We start from the raw sequence: 21,734 nt of genomic DNA, 5'->3' as shown, positions 1-21,734 counted from the left end.
AGAACAATCAGGTTCTTAGGAGAGAGAGTGACTAGGAAGTGAATCTCCTTATGATGGAAGAGTCCAACTTGAAGACAAATGAATGGGTGATTTGTTGAATCTTGCCAGAGCCCAGCGGCCCTAGGAAGGGGGATGCGTTGGGCAGGCAGCCAGTAAATGTAGCGACTCTCCGCAGTAAATACATAATATCACTCAGAGACGGCGTTGTCATTCCTCGAAGGAGTGAGAAGAAAGACCCACTTGCATGGGCTCGTGATGACTGGTTGCAGCGATGTCAGAGTAAAGTGATGCTAGAGAACTGACTGGACGATGGGCTTTGATCAGCTTATCCAGGAAAATGGCTAGTTTGATGAATTCATCAAGAGATCTCCCCTCATCATGACATGCTAGTTCAGTTTGAAGGTTAGGATTTAACCCCTGAAAGAACAACAGCTTCATGGTGTCCTCCACCCACACAGTTTTTGCTGCAAACGTGCGGAAGGAGAAGGCGAATTCAGCAGCAGACTTCTTCCCCTTTTTTAAACTCAATAGAAGTTCTCCATGGTCCTTACCACCCTCAGAGTTTTCAAACTTTCCGTAAACAAGCTAGGAACTGGGACACAAGTGAGACAAGGAACCCTTTAAAATGTTCTCATGAATCCAAACTGCCATAACGCAGTATAGTGCTTTTCCTGACAGCAGTGATACAATGAAGTAAACACGAGCGTCATCATTGGGATACATTAGAGTTAGTTGAGACAGAAAAAGCCCACATTGTATGAGAAATCCTCGACACTTACTGGGTGATCCGTCAAACTTCTCTGGAAACGATAGTCGAGGATTAACAACAGCAGTAGAAGGTGTTGTGCTGCAGGCTGAGTTGTTAGTGGAAGCCATACATCTTCAGAGGTACATGTGGGTTTGGCTGCACGGATTTGAAGAGTTCTTTCATGATTGAGGTGAGCTTGCACAGCTGTTGATGGTGGCTAGTAAGCATGGCTGCGTGCACTGAACAAGCTTGTGTAACTGTTGAAAAGCAGCTGGATCTAAGTTTGGCGTAGTCTTCTGTAGCGAAAACATCAGGGAAGTTGTGTTAAGATCCATGTGCAGCTTTAATAACAGTATAAATAGTAAAATAAAGTAGCAAATAAAGGAAAAACAAAAGGCAAGCAAAGGTTCGGTACACAGGCAGACAGGTAATCCAAAAACCCACAAGCAGGCTGAGAAATATGAGGAAACAGGCAGGAGTCAAAACACAATGTAAACAGGAATGGTACTAAACGCTCAAGAAATGTTGACAAGGCAAACAAGACTTCGCAATGAATGCCTATAAACAGGGAACTTAAATAAACAGAGTTGATGTGGAACAGGTGGGTGAGTAATCAGTCTGACCGGAGGATTATGGGAGATGTAGTTTGTGAAAGTTAGTACTCAGGGGATGGCGACCTCTGGTGGCATACAGGAGAGATAGCAGGTGCTGCAGGTGTAACAATAATGACTTAAATATTTGTCTTTTTCCAACACAAAATTACCTCATGGCTTTGGAAACTAAAAATACAGTGTATAATATATGGCTTTAAATTATTAGAATATAGTGTGGGAGGCATATGGACTTTTTTAATGGTGCTTTTATGGTGTTTTTGGTACTTTTTTTGAGCCCTCAATAGCTGCATACCATTCTTCAAACATTATCAGGACAAAATAACAGCATACAGGCTTTGAAAGACATGAGGGTAAGTAAACAATGGCACAATAGTAATTTTGGGTGAAATATTCCTTAAATGCTAAATGCCTTGTTGCGTATTTTGTATATCAGATATTTAGATGTGTGTATATGTGTATTACCAGCGTGTGGGAGATTGTTGGTCAGCAGGGAGGAGGTTTATCAGTGCTGAGGACCTTTAGGCTCATGCGGGTGTTGAAGCTGGTCCGCTTCATGCCGGCCCTGCAGAGGCAGCTGGTGGTCCTGATGAAGACCATGGACAATGTTGCCACCTTCTGCATGCTACTTATGCTCTTCATATTCATTTTCAGGCAAGACAGACTGCCAAAGATTATTAATTTGTGTAAGTGAAATGTACATTAAACCCATTTATCTTTTATTTATATGTTTTTTTTATTTTTTGTTTGTTTTGCAGTATTCTAGGCATGCACCTGTTTGGATGTAAATTCAGCTCTGAGAGTGATAGAGACACCCTTCCTGACCGCAAGAACTTTGACTCTTTATTGTGGGCCATTGTCACAGTTTTTCAGGCAAGATATCGGCATGCAACACAATCTGTAGTTTCACTTGTCTATGCTGACCACTGATCAGATCATCTGAGATGGATGTTAACACTGGTTGTAAACAGGACTACAGACTAACTGTTGTGATCATCTGTGGTTGTGTATTTGTTGATGGTGTGTGTTTGATCTGCTCATGTACATCAGATTCTGACTCAGGAGGACTGGAATAAGGTACTGTATAACGGGATGTACTCCACCTCTCCTGTTGCTGCTCTGTACTTCATCGCCCTCATGACTTTTGGAAACTATGTCCTGTTCAACCTCTTGGTGGCTATCTTAGTGGAAGGATTCCAGACAGAGGTAAAGTTAGCCTCCGACCTAAGCACTACATTTTATTCTCCTATTTTTCTACATTTCACAGTCTGTGTCCCTCTGCCTTTGTCATTCTATCCTTTTTGTCCTCTAGCAAAGTGTTTCCCAATAATGTATGTCTTTTGCACACCATCAGCCCTGCTAAAATATAAATAACATTAAAAACATAAAATAAATAAATAAATAAATACAGCTTAAACCAGTCTAAGACGGTTTGCTGATCTTAGCTAGTTTCCTAGCCTGGCCCACTGAAAAGTGCCCAAAACCCCTCTTAAACCAGCAAACAGACCAGCGAAGTCCAGCAATACATCTTAGACTGGTTTAAGAGGGGGTTTTTTAGAACTCATTGATGCCCAACTAAATCAGTGTCCCATTTTAACAAGTTTCATCCTGCATATAATTTACCATAATCATTAATCGAGCAAAGAATTGGAGAAATATACTTCTGTCCAATGTCTCCATATACAGCACTAGGAAAAATTAAGAGACCACATTATTAAAACTATTAGTTGCTCTTGACTTACTATTTATAGTTATGTATTTGAGTAAAATGACATTTTTGCTTTATTCTATAAAGTATGGAAAAATTTCTCCCAAATAAAAATATTTTGAGTTAGAGCGTTTATTAGCAGAAAATGACAACTGGTCAAAATAGCAAAAAATATTCAGTGTTTTCAGACCTTGAATAATGCAAAGAAAACAAGTTCATATACATTTTTAAACAACACAATACTAATGTTTTAATTTAGAAAAAGTTCAGAAATCAATATTTGGTTGAATTGTCCTGATTTTCAATCACAGGTTTCATGGCTCTTGGCATGCTCTCTACCAGTCATTCACATTGCTGTTGGGTGACTTATTACACTCCTGGCACAAAAAGTCTAGCAACTCAGGTTTGTTTGATGGCTTGTGGCCATCCATCTACCTCTTGATAACACTCCAAGGGTTTAAAATGGGTTTCAGGTCTGGAAATCGGGCTGGTTATGACAGGATCTTGATCCGGTGGTCCTCCATCCACACCTTGATTGACCTGGCTGTCTGGCATGGAGCATTGTCCTGCTGGAAAAACAATCCTCAGATTTGGGGAAAATTGTGCTGTGAAAAATTCATATGAACTTGTTTTCTTTGAATTATTCAAGGTCTGAAAACACTGCATCTTTTTTGTTATTTTGACCAGTTGTCATTTTCTGCAAATAAATGCTCTAAATTATAATATTTGTATTTGGAATTTGGGAGAAATATTGTCCATACTTAATATAGTAATACAATTTTTTTTTTATTTTACTCAAACACATATACAAATAGTTTGTGGAATGGAGGAAGCTGGGGCCGACTTGACAAAACACGTTTTATTGTTGAACTCTTCAGTCACACACAATAACACACTGCTTCACACTACGTTATGCTTTTAAGTTTCACTACACATAAAATCTGTTGGCTTTTCATCTGAACACTACACACAGTCAGCTTCATGTGTCTCTCTCACTCGTCTGCCACTGTCTCCTCTCTTCAAATACTTCTGCCGCCCCTCACTCATTTGCCACTTATCTTCCCAGCCTCACTCTGCCCAGACGCCACTCTGCCCTGCCCTGCTCGCCACTCAGAGAAACTGATAATTTTGCAGTGGTCTCTTATTTTTTAATCAGAGCTGTATATATTCTGCTATGAATGTCATTTGAGTAATTTGACACCATTTTTACCATTTGTTGCATTAAAAAGGATCTAAATGCATTAATTTGTTCATGAAAAAACAAATAATTTAATTGCAATTAATATTTACTTTATTTACAGCTGGGATGTTTTTATTAATAATTTCTACCTTATGGGATTAACAAAGCAAAAGCTAAATTTTTCAAGGATCCCCTGGTATTTGCTATGCTGGGGGAAGGCATTTTTTTTCTTTCTTCAAAATATTGCAATATTTTATCTCACAGTGCTGTTCAAACAGATATTCTAGCACCAAGAATCAATATTTTCTGTTACATTTTCCACATTAATATTTTTTTGGGGAAAAAGAGGTCCTTTCAGAGCATGTCTGTGACAGAAGGCAAAACATATCTGTAGCATCAGGTCGACAAAAATCCAAACTCAGAGCGAGCTCAGAATGTAATTGCGCAAAGCACCAACATTTAGACACTAAATGTAAAGAAATGCAATTTTATCATATTGTGTCCCAGATATCAATATAATATCATATCACTAGGTCCTTGCTGATTTCCACCCCTATAAATCTGTTGAAGTACACCCTGGGTTACACATACCCCCGTTTGGGAATCGCTGTTCTATCACATATCTCCCACCATCTCATTCATTTTTTTTTTCTCATGCTCATCCAGCTCTCTCCTCTCCTCTTTGTCTAATACCATTATTTATTCAGTAAGCAGTGATGAATTCCTTGTTCTGTGAGAGAGCAGTGTAATAGGCATGTGGCTATACCACACTCATGCCCTGTTCACTCCAGAGAACTCATTTTATTTGCTTCATGCTTTTTCTTTTTCCATGATCTTACAAGGCAACCTATCTCCCAATGCATAGCAACCATTCTTCTTTGACAGACGCACACAAAAATATGGCCGGACTTAAGATAATTCAAAGATAGAAGTGGTGTATCTATATATCAATTTGGGTAGAGAGGTTGTTTTATTACTGTCTATTTGGAAATCACGCAGGTTGGTGTGTATGCTGAGCACAGCACAAACATCTAAGATTTGATCACTTCTTTTTCTATGAAATGTTGTATGATGAGGTACTTTATATTTATATAGACACACATATATATATATGAGAAGAGGCAGTTTTTAATCTTGTTGTTTGGCTTTCTAATTAAGAATGTGGAATAGTTTTTTTTATTTGATGATACATTTTACTGTAAATCTCAGACCAAATACTGTACGGTTCCATTTATTTTGAATATGTCACTTGAAATCACTTGACAAACCCAGTTTTCTTCTTTGGTTGATGTATTTCCTTTTGAAACAGAAATGTTGTGTGTGACATATCCATGATGATTAGATATATTCAGATATATATCTGTATGAAGCAGTGAATGGGAAAGTTAGAATTGTGGCTGAAAAGTCAGAGAGTTTTGGTACTGAGAGAAGGTACTATCTGGATGAAGCTCAATTCTTCCCTTTGTTCTTCTCTAAAAGATGCACGTGACTCTTCTGTGCCCGCCTGTCAAATATAAATAGCTTTCATTGTGCATCATGGCAGCTTAGTGGAAATTATGTTAGATACTCAGAACCCTTAAAAAATAAACTCTCCACTCCTAAATTAAAGAGGATAACCCACACTCAGCTGAATTCTTACCTTTCCTTTAGCTAAGTGCATACTTAAAGAATTAGTTATACCAAAAATAATAATTTACTCACATTAATGCCAAACCTGGATGTCCTCTTTGGAATACAAACGTTTTTTTTTTTTTTTTTTGAGGTTGTCAGCAGTAATCCTCGTTTACTTTCATTATATCGAAAAGTATGGCCTGTATGTTTTTTAAAAATCACCTTTTGTTTTCCTTGGAAGTAAGAAAGTCATAAAGGAACACAAAGTAAATAAATTGAGGGTGAGTAAATAAGGACAGATTTTGTTATTTTTGTGTGACCTTTTCCTTTATCATATAAGTGCATCAATTATAATCTCATACCAGATGATCTGATGCCAAGCGGAATACCAAGGTATTCTCTTGCTCTCTCTTGGACCTTGTTAGCTTTATATATTAACTGTATGTGCAAAATGTAACCTTTTCTGGAAATGTGTTTATTTTTAGTTAGTCGAACTTTTCAGTGCGTCAGGGTTGCTGGGGAAACCAGTGGCTGAATGATGTGTGTAAAATAGAGAGATCAAGGGCCAGGACAAATGTCCCTCCAACAGCACAATATCCCGTCCACTGCACAGGAACTGTGTTCCTGGTCAGATTAGCATTTTAATTTATATACCTATCTCGTCCATTTAGATTATTGATTCAAAATTTTATTTATTTATTTTTGTCTTTCGCTATGTGTCCATTTATGTACTGCCACTTAAATGTTTATTGTTCAACAATTTGAAGGCTAATTTGACCCAAAGCGGAGTTCCCTTTTCTTTATATATATATATATATATATATATATAAGCCACAACATTAAAACCACCTGCCTAATATTGTGAAGGTCCTCCTCATGCCACCAAAACAGTGCCAATCCGGCATTGTGCTCAATTGTTCAGAGTTGTTATCTGAGTTACCGTAGACTTTGTCAGTTTGAAACAGTCTGGCCATTCTTTGTTGACCTCTCTCATCAACAAGGCATTTCCATCCACAGAACTTTTTGTTTTTGGCACCATTCAGAAGTAAATTCTAGAGACTGTTGTGCGTATCCCTGGAGATCAGCAGTCACAGAAATACTCAAACCTGCCCATCTGACACCAAAAAGCATCCATGCGATTATCTAATCAGACCGTGGTTTAGCAGCAGTGCATAAAATAATACAGCAGATACAGGTCAGGAGATTCAGTTAATGTTTAGATCAACCATCAGAATGTGGAAATATAGTGAGCTCAGTGATTTGGACCGTGGCATGATTGTTGGTGCAAGATGGGCTGGTTTGAGTATTTCTGTAACTTTCAAACACAACAGTGTTTAGAGTTTACTCAGAATGGTGCCAAAAACAATAAGAACATCCATTGAGTGGCAGGTCTGTGGATGGAAATGCCTTGTTGATGAGACAGGTCAACAGAGAATGGCCAGACTGATTAGACCTGACAAAGTCTACTGTAACTCAGATAACCACTCTGTACAATTGTGGTGAGAAGAATAGCATCTCAAAATGATGTTGGTTGCTGCTGTTTTGGCAGCATGAGGGGGACCATCACAATATTAGGCATGTGGTTTGATCGGTGTGTGTGTGTGTGTGTATATATATATATATATATATATATATATATATATATATATATATATATATATATATATACATATATAGAGCCTTGTTTAGAACTCAACATCTATTTCACATTGCATGCTTCAGTCATCACCTACTGTCTTTTTTTCCCCCCACTGGCTGAATTCATTAATTTACTCCGACAGGTTCACAGCAGGAATAATCCAGTATATGTTAGTGTAAAGGGTTAAAGAAAAATGTGTTTACAGTTAGGACTTGGAGATTTAAAAGAGAGTTCATAAATTTCAGCTTTTAAAAGTGATAACAGTTGCAGCATTGTAACTACTGGATGGGTATTAGTCTTATACTGAAAATGGGGTTGTATTTAAAGGATTGATCCTCAGATAAAAATATCAATCCTAAGTGTATTTTAACTTGTCATTTTATTACCTATTTAAAGTGAATATTAATGCACATCATAAACTTTAATGTGGAAAAAAAAAATTCTCATTACGCTCATTTTTGCATGCACAGAAATGCAAGTTAATGCAAAGTTAATTTTCAAGTAAATGAGTTATTTCACACTAAATGACAAAGATTTAACCCTATTTAGCAATTTTTTAAATATTGTGTGATGTTTTTCACAAGTTTAATTAAATTAATAGATAGTAAAGTATTGATCATGGTATGTTGTTTTTAATTAATGATTAATAAAACAAAAAGAATTTAAAGCAAAAACAAATATGCAGTGTAGGCCTATGTAATGTTAATAATGATGGCTTTAAATATAACATGTGAAATGGCTATTTTATCCATCGTATGGTTATAAAACTGATTTGCAAAGATATTGGTCAATATCATTTTTGATATTAAACTGAAAAAAATGTATAAAACAAATAAGTGGTGGCTTGCATCCTTAATAATGCCAGCCACTGAACTCTACTGACTGTACTGACCATGATCACAGCCTAAACTCCACCAAAAATTTTAAATCTTTGCATGAATTGTACTTTAACAGAAGTTTTTTTTTTTTTACTTGTTTGTGCTATTCTTCTTTCTGTCTTACCTTTGCATTCTGTGTGGTAAATCCTAACACGTGTCCACTTTAGGAAATCACCAAGAGGGAGGATTTTCATGGCCAGCTGAGCTGTATTCAGCTACCAATAGACACAGGGGTATGTAGCACTCCGCATGATGTAACCCAGTGAGACTAACCAGGAGGACCCAGACGTTTGTGGATATATCACTTGTGATTGTTTTTTCATAGAAGTAGATTTGACTCAAAGTCTTTCTTCAGGTTCACTTGCTCAATGCCTGGCGGCAATGTACAAACCTTGTAGAGTCTCATGCTTTATTTTATCTGGCTGAAAGGATGTGTTTGGACTTATGGAAATCAGACAAAGCCAGACAGACTGCTGTGCAGAAGCAAATAAGGAAACTGGGAAGTCCTTTTGAATAGAAATATTTTTTTATTATGTTTATCTCATAGTGTTTCACTGTGCAGTTTTTATTTTAACTTGTGATAAAAAATAAAAAAAAAAACCTGCCAAAATGGCTTGAACTGATTGGCTGGTCTTAGCTGGTTAAAGCTAGTCAGGCTGGTCTCACAGCCTTTCCATACTGGTTTTCAACTAGTCTAGCTCCAGTCTGGCAGCCTGGCCAGCTTGCAATTGAACAAAACCAACAAACAGATCTGCCTGATGAGTCAGGGAGACCAGCAAAGCTTAGGCTTTTGTTTTCTTGCAAAGTTCTATTAAAGTTCTATTAAAATAATAATCTACTGAGCTCAATTGAAGAAAAAAAAAGTCCATTCAGTGAGCCAGAGCTGAGTGGAAGTACTTGACCCTGTTGAGGAGACTCTGTCTGCTTGTGTTCCTGGACATCACATCCTGTATTTGTTTTCATTTATGCAGCTGTGCTAGGTGACATCTGCAGTGGAAGGCCACAAAATGAAAGGCACAAATAGCCATGTACTTACTAAGAGGCTATTTGCACATCTCATGTCAAAACATGCCTGAAATGTCTCTATCAGCAAGGTCGGTGAAGCCCAGCAGAATTCCCAAATTAAGACATGTGATGTTAAGAAGCAGTAGCACAGTAACATAACATCTTATTTTATGGGGCAACCCCTGTAGACTTACTTTCACACCTTCTACCTGAAAAAAGTTCTGGAAAACGTGTCTTAAACAGCTTAGTTTTAATTGATTTAGCTTAGGATCCTTAGAGCTAGAAGGGGTCCCTGCTTAGACCATCTTAAATTTATATGCTGGCCAAATACATATGCTGATGACTAGCAATATTTTCAGCAGGGGTTAAATAGCTAGGTTTCACTAGTTTATTAGCGTAACAGGCAATCATTAATGCAGCTAGTAGTTACAGTACAGTTGCCAGTGTCTCACAGTTATGCTACCTCGTTTTGCTCAGAAAGGACATGTGGAAGTTAGGATAGCCAAGCCCAAGACAGGCAATGCATCACTGCTCAGTACCAAGCATGCTGTGAGTAACAGTGGGTGCCAGTGCTAAGCTAACAGCTAACTGCGGAAGGTGGTGGCCTGTTCCTGAAATGTTTTTTGTGCCTTTCTTCTAAGTTCAGCCTATCACAGCTGTGTTATGTTTTACTGTTCAATGTTTAGAGGGGCTTGGAGTTCTTTTCTTGTCTTGACTAACAGAAGTTGGCTAAAGTGACTCCATTTCGAGTTTTGTTGTTGTTGCCTTAGTAACTTAGATATTGCATTATTCCCTATTGACAAGTCCTGTTCATTGTTTTTTTGTTGTAGTTATGATGTGAATTAATATATTTTCTGTTATGTTGTTTAGTGTTGCAATTGTCCCATTGGTTTCAATGCAACTTAAATTTGCCTTTTTTTTTCTTAATCCATTTACTCTCATTACTAATGCTTTGATTATTATTTTTTCAGAAACTGAAATTCACAAAGCTTTCATTCAGGACTTTGAACAAGTTAAGCCAATGGGATACATTGTATGTAGGTCCAGAGGTTTGTCCGAATGGTCACCACTGTGCATCCTCTCTCTTGTTCTTTCTCCATTAGTACCAAAAATGTAACCAAATATTCAAATCAGAATATTATCAAAACTGATAACCGAAAAGCCCAAATTGATTGATGACTACTCTGTTGACATAATGTTGTCTGTCTCAATATCTGTAATTGTTATGGCCCTTATGCATTGCAATATGAAATATTTGGCATAAATATGTCATCATTAGGATGGCATTTTCTCATGCTGTCCTCACAAGATGAAAAAGGGCAATACTGTTTATCCTCCTGCACTTAATTTTTATTTAAATTGCATTCACTGCTCACCTCCTATGATCAAATTGAGAGAAAGAGATGAGACAAAGAGAGAAGAGGACTTAAGTCCTTAAACTGTGGTCTGTGTTTTGACAAACCACCCAGGTTTGAAGTTCTGCACTAAACCACACTGAAACACTCTTCAGAGGAAGCTGTTTTAAAGCCCCACTTCTGGAGATGAGGAGAATACAGGCAAAACAATGAGATGAGCCCTCTGATAAAAATAGCAGTGTTTATTTCTTCAGCTTGATTTTTGGAAGTGCCTGCTCTTCTGGTGCTGTTTTTCCAGTGAGCCGAGAAAAAATACACACATATTCATCCACATGTGGATATGTCTTACACTAATATAGCAGATGGTCTGACCATGAGATCATCTGCTTAAAATACACTGAAAATGTAATTTAACAAATAAGATGGTTAATATGTGGTGTTTTCAGAGTGGTAGTGCAATCTGGTGCTGTTGAATGCAATGCATGCTTTCTGTGGATTACCCTGTGCAGTATGTCTTTCCTTTAGATTCCAGTCACCCTCTGACCTCTTTCATGGGTTGCTGGGGTAGAGAGAACACACCCTTCCCCACCTGTCTGTTACTTACCATACAAAATGACTTCCCTATTCCAACACCAAGGCCTGGCAACTGACATCTGTTTTCTTCCTCATTTGACAAAGGGTGATGCCTCAAAGTCAGACTCTGAAGTGGATTTCTATGCACGAAGCTTGGATGATGTTTCTGGACAAAAAAGGGATCCATCTGCATCATCTGGTGAGACCCACAGAGCCTAGTTTACTCATTCACACATAAGAACATGGTGTATTGTCACATGAACTTGACAGAAACGTGTAGCTTGCCACAGAGTATGCACAGAGCACACAAGCCAGTTTTTATTTTTTATTTATTTATGTTAAGTATATGAATACTCATTTAAAGGGATAGATCACCCCCCCTCCACACACACACAAAATATATATCTCATAATTTCTTCACCCTCATGCCATCCCAGATTCTTTCGTCTGCGTAATACAAACAAAGATTTTTAGAATAATATTTCAGCTCTGTATGTCCTTACAGTTCAAGTGAATGGGTGTCAACCTTTTTAAGCTCTAAAAAGCACATAAAGGCAACAGAAAAATATTCCATAAACTCAATTCGTTAAATCTATGTCTTTAGAAGTGATATGATAGGTGCGGATGATAAACAAACACCTTTTAGCACTTATTCCTTTAATAGTCCTTTAACACATCCTATATATTTTTTTAATATTTTATTCCTGAAGAAAAAACTATATTTTGCATGAAGAAACTAAAGGCCATTTTTTTATTATTACATTATTCATGACAATTAAGCACATCCACCCGCAATTAGCCAAGTCAGTATCCTACTGTAATGTAACAAAATTAAAGTATTCTCATTACTGTAATGTGATTTAACATACTGTAGTATAAAGACACCCTAGAATTTACCTTTTTTCTGGTCACAAAATGTATCAATATTTTTTTTTATTGAAAATTAATGGGGAAACGTAATTTGTGTGAAAAGAAAAATAACGGAAGGTTGTTTCGATTAAAATTCAGTTTTTAAAAAAGTTTGTGAAGGAGCCTTTACCCCACATTTGGGGTAAAAGGCACTTAGGAGGTTTAAAGTGATATTGTGTAGATATAGGGGCAATATTTATAGGGCTCAATTTGTCAAATATGCAAGTAATTTTAAAACAGAAAGACGCTTTTTTAAGATGATGCTTACTCAAAATAACCACTTCAGAAAAAGTCAACCATTTCCTGTTAATTTCAAACACATTTAGAATTGTATTACATCTCAAGTATTCTATAAACAAACTAATCTCTATTATGATTGGTTACAATGTGGATCCACTTTGAAAATTTTTCATAACAAATATCCCCCCCCCCCCCCACTTAAGAAAAACAATGTGTTTAATAGAGGCCTTTAGCACCTGCAAAAGGGGGACTTTCTACCCCAAATGCTATCCTTTCACTTATTGGAAAGTTATTGAAAAATATTTGATTTAATAATCTAAAACAAAAGTGAAAATTTGAAATGAGTATTTTGTCTCAAAAGAATGTGTTAATTCCAGGGATTTTCATTAGCTACATAAATAAAAAAATACATTTTGCAAAAATAATAAAAATAGATCAAATTGACTCAAAATCAAACTTCAGACACCACATGAAAAGATCTCATGGAACAGGAAAATGTTGCTGAGTATAGTGACAAACTATATAAATATAAATCTGAAAATATAGTTGTAAATCCTGAATGTATACTGTAGTTATAAGTCTGAATATATAAATATAAAGCCTGAATATATAATTGTAAATCCAAATATATAGTTATAACTTTATGATCAGGGATGATCATAGACAGATGCTCTTGAATAAAATGTGTAACCAAAAGCAGTTCCTATGTCTAATTACGTTTTGAACAATGTTGTGGTAAAGTTCTGGCCACAACATGGACACCAAAGATTCCTTAGACAAATCTAAGGCTATAGTGTACAGAAATTTATTTATTTATTTTTTTTTGACCAATGATGATTTTATTCAGACACTAGCAGCAGCATGTGATACACAGGGGAGACATGACCTATCGCAGTGCACATCCATTTCTATAAGCTCGACTGTCCACCAAACTACTGAGGTGCAGTCGCAATTCCACTGGGGCCCCCCAACACGTCCTCTGACACCTGTGTATAATTTCCATCACTGCACAAGGAAATTGTGTAATTCTTATAAATAATTACAGAAGTCTGTCATTTTTAACTGCCTGTGATGAAGGACCCCTTGAGCTTCCAAACCAAGGCCAGCAAGAAGTTGATGAATAAATAAATAGTTAGATACACATGTTAAACAGTATGTGGAAATCTGGCTGATTATGACAATCATGGTGTAAAACAAATATAAAAAATATAAAAATAAAAAAAAGAATTATATTATGCATGTTAACTGTTTTAGTCAGGTATGAAACATCACAGCATGTCTATCAATAAGCCTGATCACAAAGTGATTTTATAAAAATATATTCAGACAAGTATGTATTCGGTTTTATATTTATATATTCAAACTTACAACTATATATTCAGGATTTACAGCTATGTATAGCCAAGGTGGGCTCTAGTGGCTATAGTTGGCACTTCAGCACAGAAACATTATATACACAACACATTACAGTTTCGTCTTGCATCGCCTTGCTGGACAGCGAAAGAGCCTTTAATAGGTCCTGATTTCAATCTCTTGCCCTTCGTACAAAACAAGCTGAATTCCATTATATTAGCTATGCTGATTAAACTGGTTAGGAAATGTTTTCAATTGCTATAGTTAACTCGGCTTGCTCTGTAATGTTATGTTGCTATGGTTTCAAACAGCACAAAAATATCCAATGATGATTAAAACAGACTGGAACTACCTGTGCATTTAATGGTTTGAACTGCACACATTCCTGCCAATCAGAATTGAATATTAGAACAGACAATGGTATATATATTATTTGAAAGTACATGTATGTGTAATTTTAAGTATGCACTGTGGAAGTATTTGATTTTCTGTATTTATGGTGTTTTTAGTTAAAAAAAAAAAATTGTTTCTGTAAATTATTATTTTGATTATCATATAACAGTAATATGAACAGGAGGTTTTTGTGTTATTATGTATTGTTTTTATTAATTACAGTATTTTTCTTTTGATATGGGATGAACCATTTATTCGTAATATCTATACTATACTTGGCATAATGCATTACAGTCCTTTTTGAAGGTATGTGGCTCATGAATAAAATTCATGCTTGAAATGGTACCGAATGCATTTTTCAGCTGTCTGTCATGTTTTGTACTGTAGGTTCAGTTTTGATTTTAAGCATGTTTTATTATCCGCTCCTTTCTGTCCACGCAGTTGTGCCCATCAATGGCCATGTGGACCTAAAGACCAGCCTGACCCCTCCTCTTATCACTCATACGGCTGCGACACCCATGCCCATTCCCAAGATATCAGGAGGAGGTGACCCAGCACTTGGCTATGAGTCTCGCAGAGGCAGCAATGTCTCCATGGATCCCAGTTGCCAAGATAAATCTCTGGTTAGTAACTACCGCTCTCTCTCTCATGACTGAGGAAGTTAAATAAACCATAGTCTTGTTGTTGACTAGATTCTTCTCTTTCCTGTGATCATTTATGATAATGCAAAATCTCTTTTGCACATAGGCTTTGCTCAGCCTGATTTATTTGGTGTACTGTATCTGATTCAAATCTGTTTAGTTGTTTGTACTCTGTGTAAAAAAAAAAGGGATCTGATTTCACCACTTGTAAGATAATACTGTAGTAAGACAAATCAGATTTAAATTTAGTGTGAGAAAAGCCTTAGAAAATACCATGCAAAAAAAATACAAATTAAACCAGCCTAGGATGGTTTGCTGGTCTTAGCTTGTTTTCCAACTGGGTCAGGCTGGTCTGTTGGCTGGTTTCAGAGGGGTTTTGGGCACTTTTCAGCTTGACAGACTGTGAGACTAGCTGATAAACCAGCTTAACCAGCTAAGCACCACCTTGGCCAGCAAAGACCAATTCCAATCCAGTTTAAGCTTAAGCTTTTTCAGCAAGGAACACATGTTGTAATCACAATATGAGAGTGACCTGCTCCCCCATCACCTTTCAGTCAAGTGCACGGAGTTCCCCTAATGCCCCCTGGAGTTCAGCTAGCAGCTGGAACAGCAGGCGCTCTAGCTGGAACAGTCTTGGCCGAGCCCCCAGCCTGAAGAGGCAAAAGAGACAATCTGGTGAAAGGAGGTCCTTGCTTTCCGGTGACGGCCAGTCCAGTTCAGATGAGGGCGATGCTGGAGAGAGTGGGGGTGGGGAGGGTATGTCTGAGGGCGATGATACCTCCCTTGCCAGGACGAACTCTGTGGGCCAGAGGCCTCAGCACTGGCGCGTGGAGTCCCTGGAGACCCGCAGTTCTTTTGAAATACCTCCAGACACCCTGCAGGTACCAAGCGTGCATCGCTCTGCCAGCATACACAGTACCCGGCCACCCAACTTCCTTAGCAACGGCAAGAGTTCCCCTTCCGCAGGCACCACGCAACTCTCTCTAGACGAGCATCACACTGACGATGATAATGCAGATGATGAAGGAAACCTGGTGAGAAAATAATAAAAGCTTAATTTGTTACTGTTAATTTGTTCTTCAAAATATTTATCACAATTTCTAGTGTTTTTATTTTATTCAATTTGATGGTACGAGATTAAAGTAACAGTACTATTATATCATGTAATGCCAAAAACTAAATTACTGTTCATTTAATTTCATATGGTCATTCTTTTTGCAGAGTCGCAAGGATCGTCTCTTCCGCTGGTTGGACCATAAGCAGCCTGAATGGTGTCGACAGAGGGCCACCTGGTCCCTTTACCTGTTCACACCTCAGTCAAGGTGAGAGTCTGCTGCTTTTGAACCTCTTGTACCTCCTGGCTGAGAAATGACCAGTAAAGACCAGTCAGAGCTGTCATCAGGAGGATAAAACCAGAAAAGTCCAGGGCCCTGTGTTGAGAAGGGCTCACAATGTTTTTCTATGGTATTGTTTACCCCAGTGTTTCCCAGTGATGATCTTGGAGTACTCCCAACACTGCACATTTTGCATGTGTCAACTGTAAAAACTGAACAGCATGATCTTTCTGTAGAAGCTGATTGACCACATCTAGCTCAAAGTCTTAAGAAGCCTGGTGGGGACACCAAAACCAGCATCACAGGTTGGGCACCAGCATCCAACTTAAAACATATGCTGGTATCACGTTCATCATAGTACCATGGCTGCACATTCAAAATGGAAATGTAGTGCATGTCCCCCTATGCACCCAAGTAAAGAAACATGTCTTGATTTAGATACTCAAGGGTGGAGAGAGCTGCTGTACTTTTAGCCTCTCCCCAAGGCATGTTATGTTCTCTTCTTGGTCTTTCCCTTTATTTAATCTCCTTCCACAGCCTTCCATTTTTTATATGCATTTCTGCTTACATTAAGCTCCATGGAGGCTGCACTTATTAGAGGCAGAGAAAACTCAGCATTGCATGTTACACTCTGTCAGCACTTTACTAATTAAACATCAAACAACCTCGGGTCATCCTCCTCCTCCTTCCTGTGCGAGTCCTGTGTGATACAAGCACTTGCCACTTTGCACAGTTATGATTTGCCGACTGGTGTACATTGGTTTCGCTGAACCCTAAGCAGAGAGGCTTTTATGTCTGTTTGTCTACCCATTTGTGTGTGTCCAAAGCATGGGTCTGTGGTAAGTTGTAGTAAAAGCTTACTTCTTGGGCTTAGCAATATAGTTAGAAACGTATATTTAAATGATTTCAGACTTTTGACCATATTCAACATTTTGATATTTTGGTATTTGCTCTGAAATGCATTCTTTCAAGCAAAGACCCATAATAGACTAGTAAAGATGGACAGGTTGTTCCAAACACTCATTTGGCTTTTTGTTTCTTACATGGAACACAAATGGCAGAATTTTAGGGAGTCACCACCATTCATTTTCATTGCATTTTTTATTTTATACAATTAAAGTGAATGGTGACAGAGAGTGCATGTCATTCTGCCAAACATCTCCTTTTGTGTTCCACAGAAGAAAGTCATCAAATTGGAACAACATGATAGTGAGTAAATATTGACAGAATTTTCATTTGGTCGGAGGAATTCAAACAAACTTCAGTCTGTACATACACAGCTGACAGATCCACCTGGAAGGAGGCAGGGTGTGACTTAGACTTCTCTTTCACATCACCCAGCATGACCACACTTCCAGCTTGAAAGATTGGGGCTGCGAGAAGAAGGTTGGCATGACAACGGTGCAGAGTTTGCCTTCTGTTCCCACACAGTGCCTTTCTGAGCATGAATTCTTTAAGATCAGGCCAAGTCTCAAAGACATTAAAGAGTACTGAGGACTATTTATTCATAAAAGGAGTCATGCGTACTTGAAGTAAGATTTATGGTAGAAACAAGTTCAGCATGAATCTATCACCTTTACTGACAGAAGTTGAATTACTGTGAAAACACGTGGAAATAATTTTCTTAATAATCAATTTTAAGATCAGATATTTGTCCTTTGTTGTATCACTCAAACCACCATGTCTGTTGCGATTATGTCTTGCAGATTTCGTGTGACATGCAACAAGATCATCTCTCACAAGATGTTTGACCATGTGGTTCTTGTCATCATCTTTCTCAACTGCATCACCATCGCCATGGAGAGGCCCAGAATCGATCCCTCCAGCGCTGTGAGTAATGTAACCTCATACACATAACATACACACACATGGAACCATGTCATTCAAAACATTTGAGGCACTGATCTCACATTTTTATAAAACTCCCTTCCCCTCTGAACATTTTGACACAAATTTTGCTAGGGTCCAATGGAAATAATTAAAGAATTGGGAAACACTCATGTGAAATTTCAAATAAATGTTACGGATATAATGGTTTTATTTTCTTGATGAGGTTCAATTTCTTTCTTATCCTCCAGTCTCAAGGATGTTTAACTGTGTATGTTTCCTGTATGAGACATGCGGACATCAGAGTACTAATTGTTGATTTCATTATCTACAAGGTTACACAATGTTAGAAGAGGCAGATACAGGTGAAACTCGAAAAATTTGAATATCGTGCAAAAGTTCATTAATTTCAGTAATTTAACTTAAAAGGTGAAACTAATATATTATATAGACTCATTACAAGCAAAGAAAGATATTTCAAGCCTTTATTTGATATAATTTTGATGATTATGGCTTACAGTTTATGAAAACCCCAAATTCAGAATCTCAGAAAATTAGAATATTGTGAAAAGGTTCAGTATTGTAGGCTCAAAGTGTCACACTCTAATCAGCTAATTAATCCAAAACACCTGCAAAGGGTTCCTGAGCCTTTAAATGGTCTCTCAGTCTGGTTCAGTTGAATTCACAATCATGGGGAAGACTGCTGACCTGACAGTTGTGCAGAAAACCATCATTGACACCCTCCACAAGGAGGGAAAGCCTCAAAAGGTAATTGCAAAAGAAGTTGGATGTTCTCAAAGTGCTGTATCAAAGCACATTAATAGAAAGATAAGTGGAAGGAAAAAGTGTGGAAGAAAAAGGTGCACAAGCAGCAGGGATGACCGTAGCCTGGAGAGGATTGTCAGGAAAAGGCCATTCAAATGTGTGGGGGAGCTTCACAAGGAGTGGACTGAGGCTGGAGTTACTGCATCAAGAGCCACCACACACAGACGGGTCCTGGACATGGGCTTCAAATGTCGTATTCCTCTTGTCAAGCCGCTCCTGAACAACAAACAACGTCAGAAGCGTCTTACCTGGGCTAAAGAAAAAAGAACTGGTCTGTTGCTCAGTGGTCCAAAGTCCTCTTTTCTGATGAGAGCAAATTTTGCATCTCTTTTGGAAACCAAGGTCCCAGAGTCTGGAGGAAGAATGGAGAGGCACACAATCCAAGATGCTTGAAGTCCAGTGTGAAGTTTCCACAGTCTGTGTTGGTTTGGGGAGCCATGTCATCGGCTGGTGTTGGTCCACTGTGCTTTATTAAGTCCAGAGTCAACGCAGCCGTCTACCGGGACATTTTAGAGCACTTCATGCTTCCTTCAGCAGACAAGCTTTATGGAGATGCTGACTTCATTTTCCAGCAGGACTTGGCACCTGCCCACACTGCCAAAAGTACCAAAACCTGGTTCAATGACCATGGTATTACTGTGCTTGATTGGCCAGCAAACTCGCCTGACCTGAACCCCATAGAGAATCTATGGGGCATTGCCAAGAGAAAGATGAGAGACATGAGACCAAACAATGCAGAAGAGCTGAAGCATCTTGGTCTTCCATAACACCTCAGCAGTGCCACAGGCTGATAGCATCCATGCCACGCCGCATTGAGGCAGTAATTAATGCAAAAGGGGCCCAAACCAATTACTGAGTACACATGCATGATTATACTTTTCAGAGGGCCGACATTTCTGTATTTAAAATCCTTTTTTTTTATTGATTTCATGTAATATTCTAATTTTCTGAGATTCTGAATTTGGGGTTTTCATAAGCTGTAAGCCATAATCATCAAAATGATATCAAATAAAGGCTTGAAATATCTTACTTTGCTTGTAATGAGTCTATATAATATATTAGTTTCACCTTTTAAGTTGAATTACTGAAATTAATGAACTTTTGCACGATATTCAAATTTTTCGAGTTTCACCTGTATTTAGGTAATCTCTCCCAAGGTTTTCACATAATGGTCAACAAGCACCAGCTTGAACTCAAAGACATAAAATGTGAAGCAGTACTATAAATTTCAGATACAGTACAGTAAAAATCACATTTGTGTTTGCTCCTACTGCTAGATGCCATAACTGTACCATTACATGAAATAAAATATTACCAAAAAAATATTTCTCCATTGATGGCCATTTATAAGTAGTTATGTATTCTGACCTTTTTTTTTGTTGTGGGCAACATATACATTTAAAATATTTCATGATATTTATATATACTGTATATGTATCTACAGTTAATATTTTACTGGTGAATGCTCAGCTCATGAACTGCTTGCATAATCATAGCCATTGACTTAGTCTCATTATTAATCTGACTAACTAAAGGCATCTGAGAAAGCCAGCATAAAACAAGCTCACAGCTGTCTTTAGTAATTCGTCTTTAGTTTAATTTGCTTTGCATTGTGGGAAAAGTAAGACACTGAATGTCATAAAAAAATGGCCAACAGTTGGCACTCAGCACAGTTTTCCTTCGCTGAAAATATTTGCAAAATTAGCATACAGGAGGATATCATGCTTAAAAAATCGATTCAAATGAACAAATTAAGTGATTTTAACACAACTAATCAAAACACAAGGAATTTGTTACCATTTGTTACCAATGTTCTCAGTCAGATTATTGACTGTATGGGTCAAGTGACTGGCTCAAAAATGTGTCTCCAAACTAATGAAGTGCCCATGAAGCAAAGATGGTCACATACAGACAGTATACTTCCAGGGCTGTATACTGTGTGCTATTATTTAGATGAAGAAGTATGCTAATGATAGTTTTCTCCAAATATTATAGGTTGCCATGATGCACATAGCCATAAAATTTCCCTTTTAGTCAAATTCTCATTTGTGATATCTGTCATTTCCAGCTTCTGAAATGGGTTATAATTATTGTATGTTGATTGGTTGTGGCTCTACCTAGCGTATGTTGGTTGATTATTATTGCATCTCACTAGCAATATTAGTTAGGAGTGGAAAGATTTTGGTGTTCTTGTAAGACATTAAAACAAAAACAAAAATATGAAATGTATTATTCATGCTTTCTTACAAAACCCAAAGGAGACAACAGAGCTTTACTTAAATACATTGCTAAATCTCATTTTCCGTTTTGTAAGTGTACCACTTTTAGCACTACTTGTTCCCTCAGGACACCTAAGACAGAGAAAAAGCAAAGGAAGAAATTTCAGTATTATATTTCTTATACACTAATGAAGTGCCCATGTGTGGTTGGTATATGCAATACAGTATGAGTACAGGATATTCTATATAACAGTACATGAGTAATTATCTTTAGGGGAAAAGTGCTATTATAGTGGATTTATTTAATTAGTAGTCTTTCTATAAATGCTAAGCAAAACAGAAGTGCTCAAATCCCCTTGACAAGACGTAAGAGATGTCAATAATTTTTTCAGCTATCAGATTTCTGTCATTATAGGACACTCATCTTCATAAAATTTTGCCCACTGAGAATGTTTACTCACTCTTGTGCCAAACGAGGTCTCCACATTTGCTCTTTTATTCATTCACAGTATGGTCTGTTAACTCAAATCAAAAGGTTCTGGATGTTGTGATTATAAATGTATTAATTATCTATTTTCACATTTATGTGCACAGTCACTCATGGTGAGCTGGTATACACAGGGATTCATATTTAAATGTGCCTTTGATAACATTATGTACCGTAATCACAATGTGCTAGAAAACT

General features: G+C 37.5%; 1 protein-coding gene across 1 annotated transcript in view; it reads left to right on the top strand.

Moving 5' to 3' along the window:
• Positions 1 to 21,734, top strand: part of cacna1g (calcium channel, voltage-dependent, T type, alpha 1G subunit) — a 174,152-nt gene that overhangs the window by 76,735 nt on the left and 75,683 nt on the right. The window contains exons 10-17 of the mRNA XM_052112236.1: positions 1,828 to 2,013; positions 2,118 to 2,232; positions 2,410 to 2,565; positions 11,414 to 11,507; positions 14,645 to 14,826; positions 15,399 to 15,878; positions 16,066 to 16,166; positions 17,885 to 18,008. Coding sequence (XP_051968196.1) covers positions 1,828 to 2,013; positions 2,118 to 2,232; positions 2,410 to 2,565; positions 11,414 to 11,507; positions 14,645 to 14,826; positions 15,399 to 15,878; positions 16,066 to 16,166; positions 17,885 to 18,008 — 1,438 coding nt within the window. The remainder of the gene's footprint in view (positions 1 to 1,827; positions 2,014 to 2,117; positions 2,233 to 2,409; positions 2,566 to 11,413; positions 11,508 to 14,644; positions 14,827 to 15,398; positions 15,879 to 16,065; positions 16,167 to 17,884; positions 18,009 to 21,734) is intronic.

The sequence above is a fragment of the Xyrauchen texanus genome, chromosome 40 (genome assembly GCF_025860055.1).
Source record: "Xyrauchen texanus isolate HMW12.3.18 chromosome 40, RBS_HiC_50CHRs, whole genome shotgun sequence".
NCBI lineage: Eukaryota > Metazoa > Chordata > Actinopteri > Cypriniformes > Catostomidae > Xyrauchen > Xyrauchen texanus.
The sequence above is the reverse complement of the archived record's forward strand: the minus strand, read 5'-3'. Positions and strand labels throughout refer to the sequence as shown.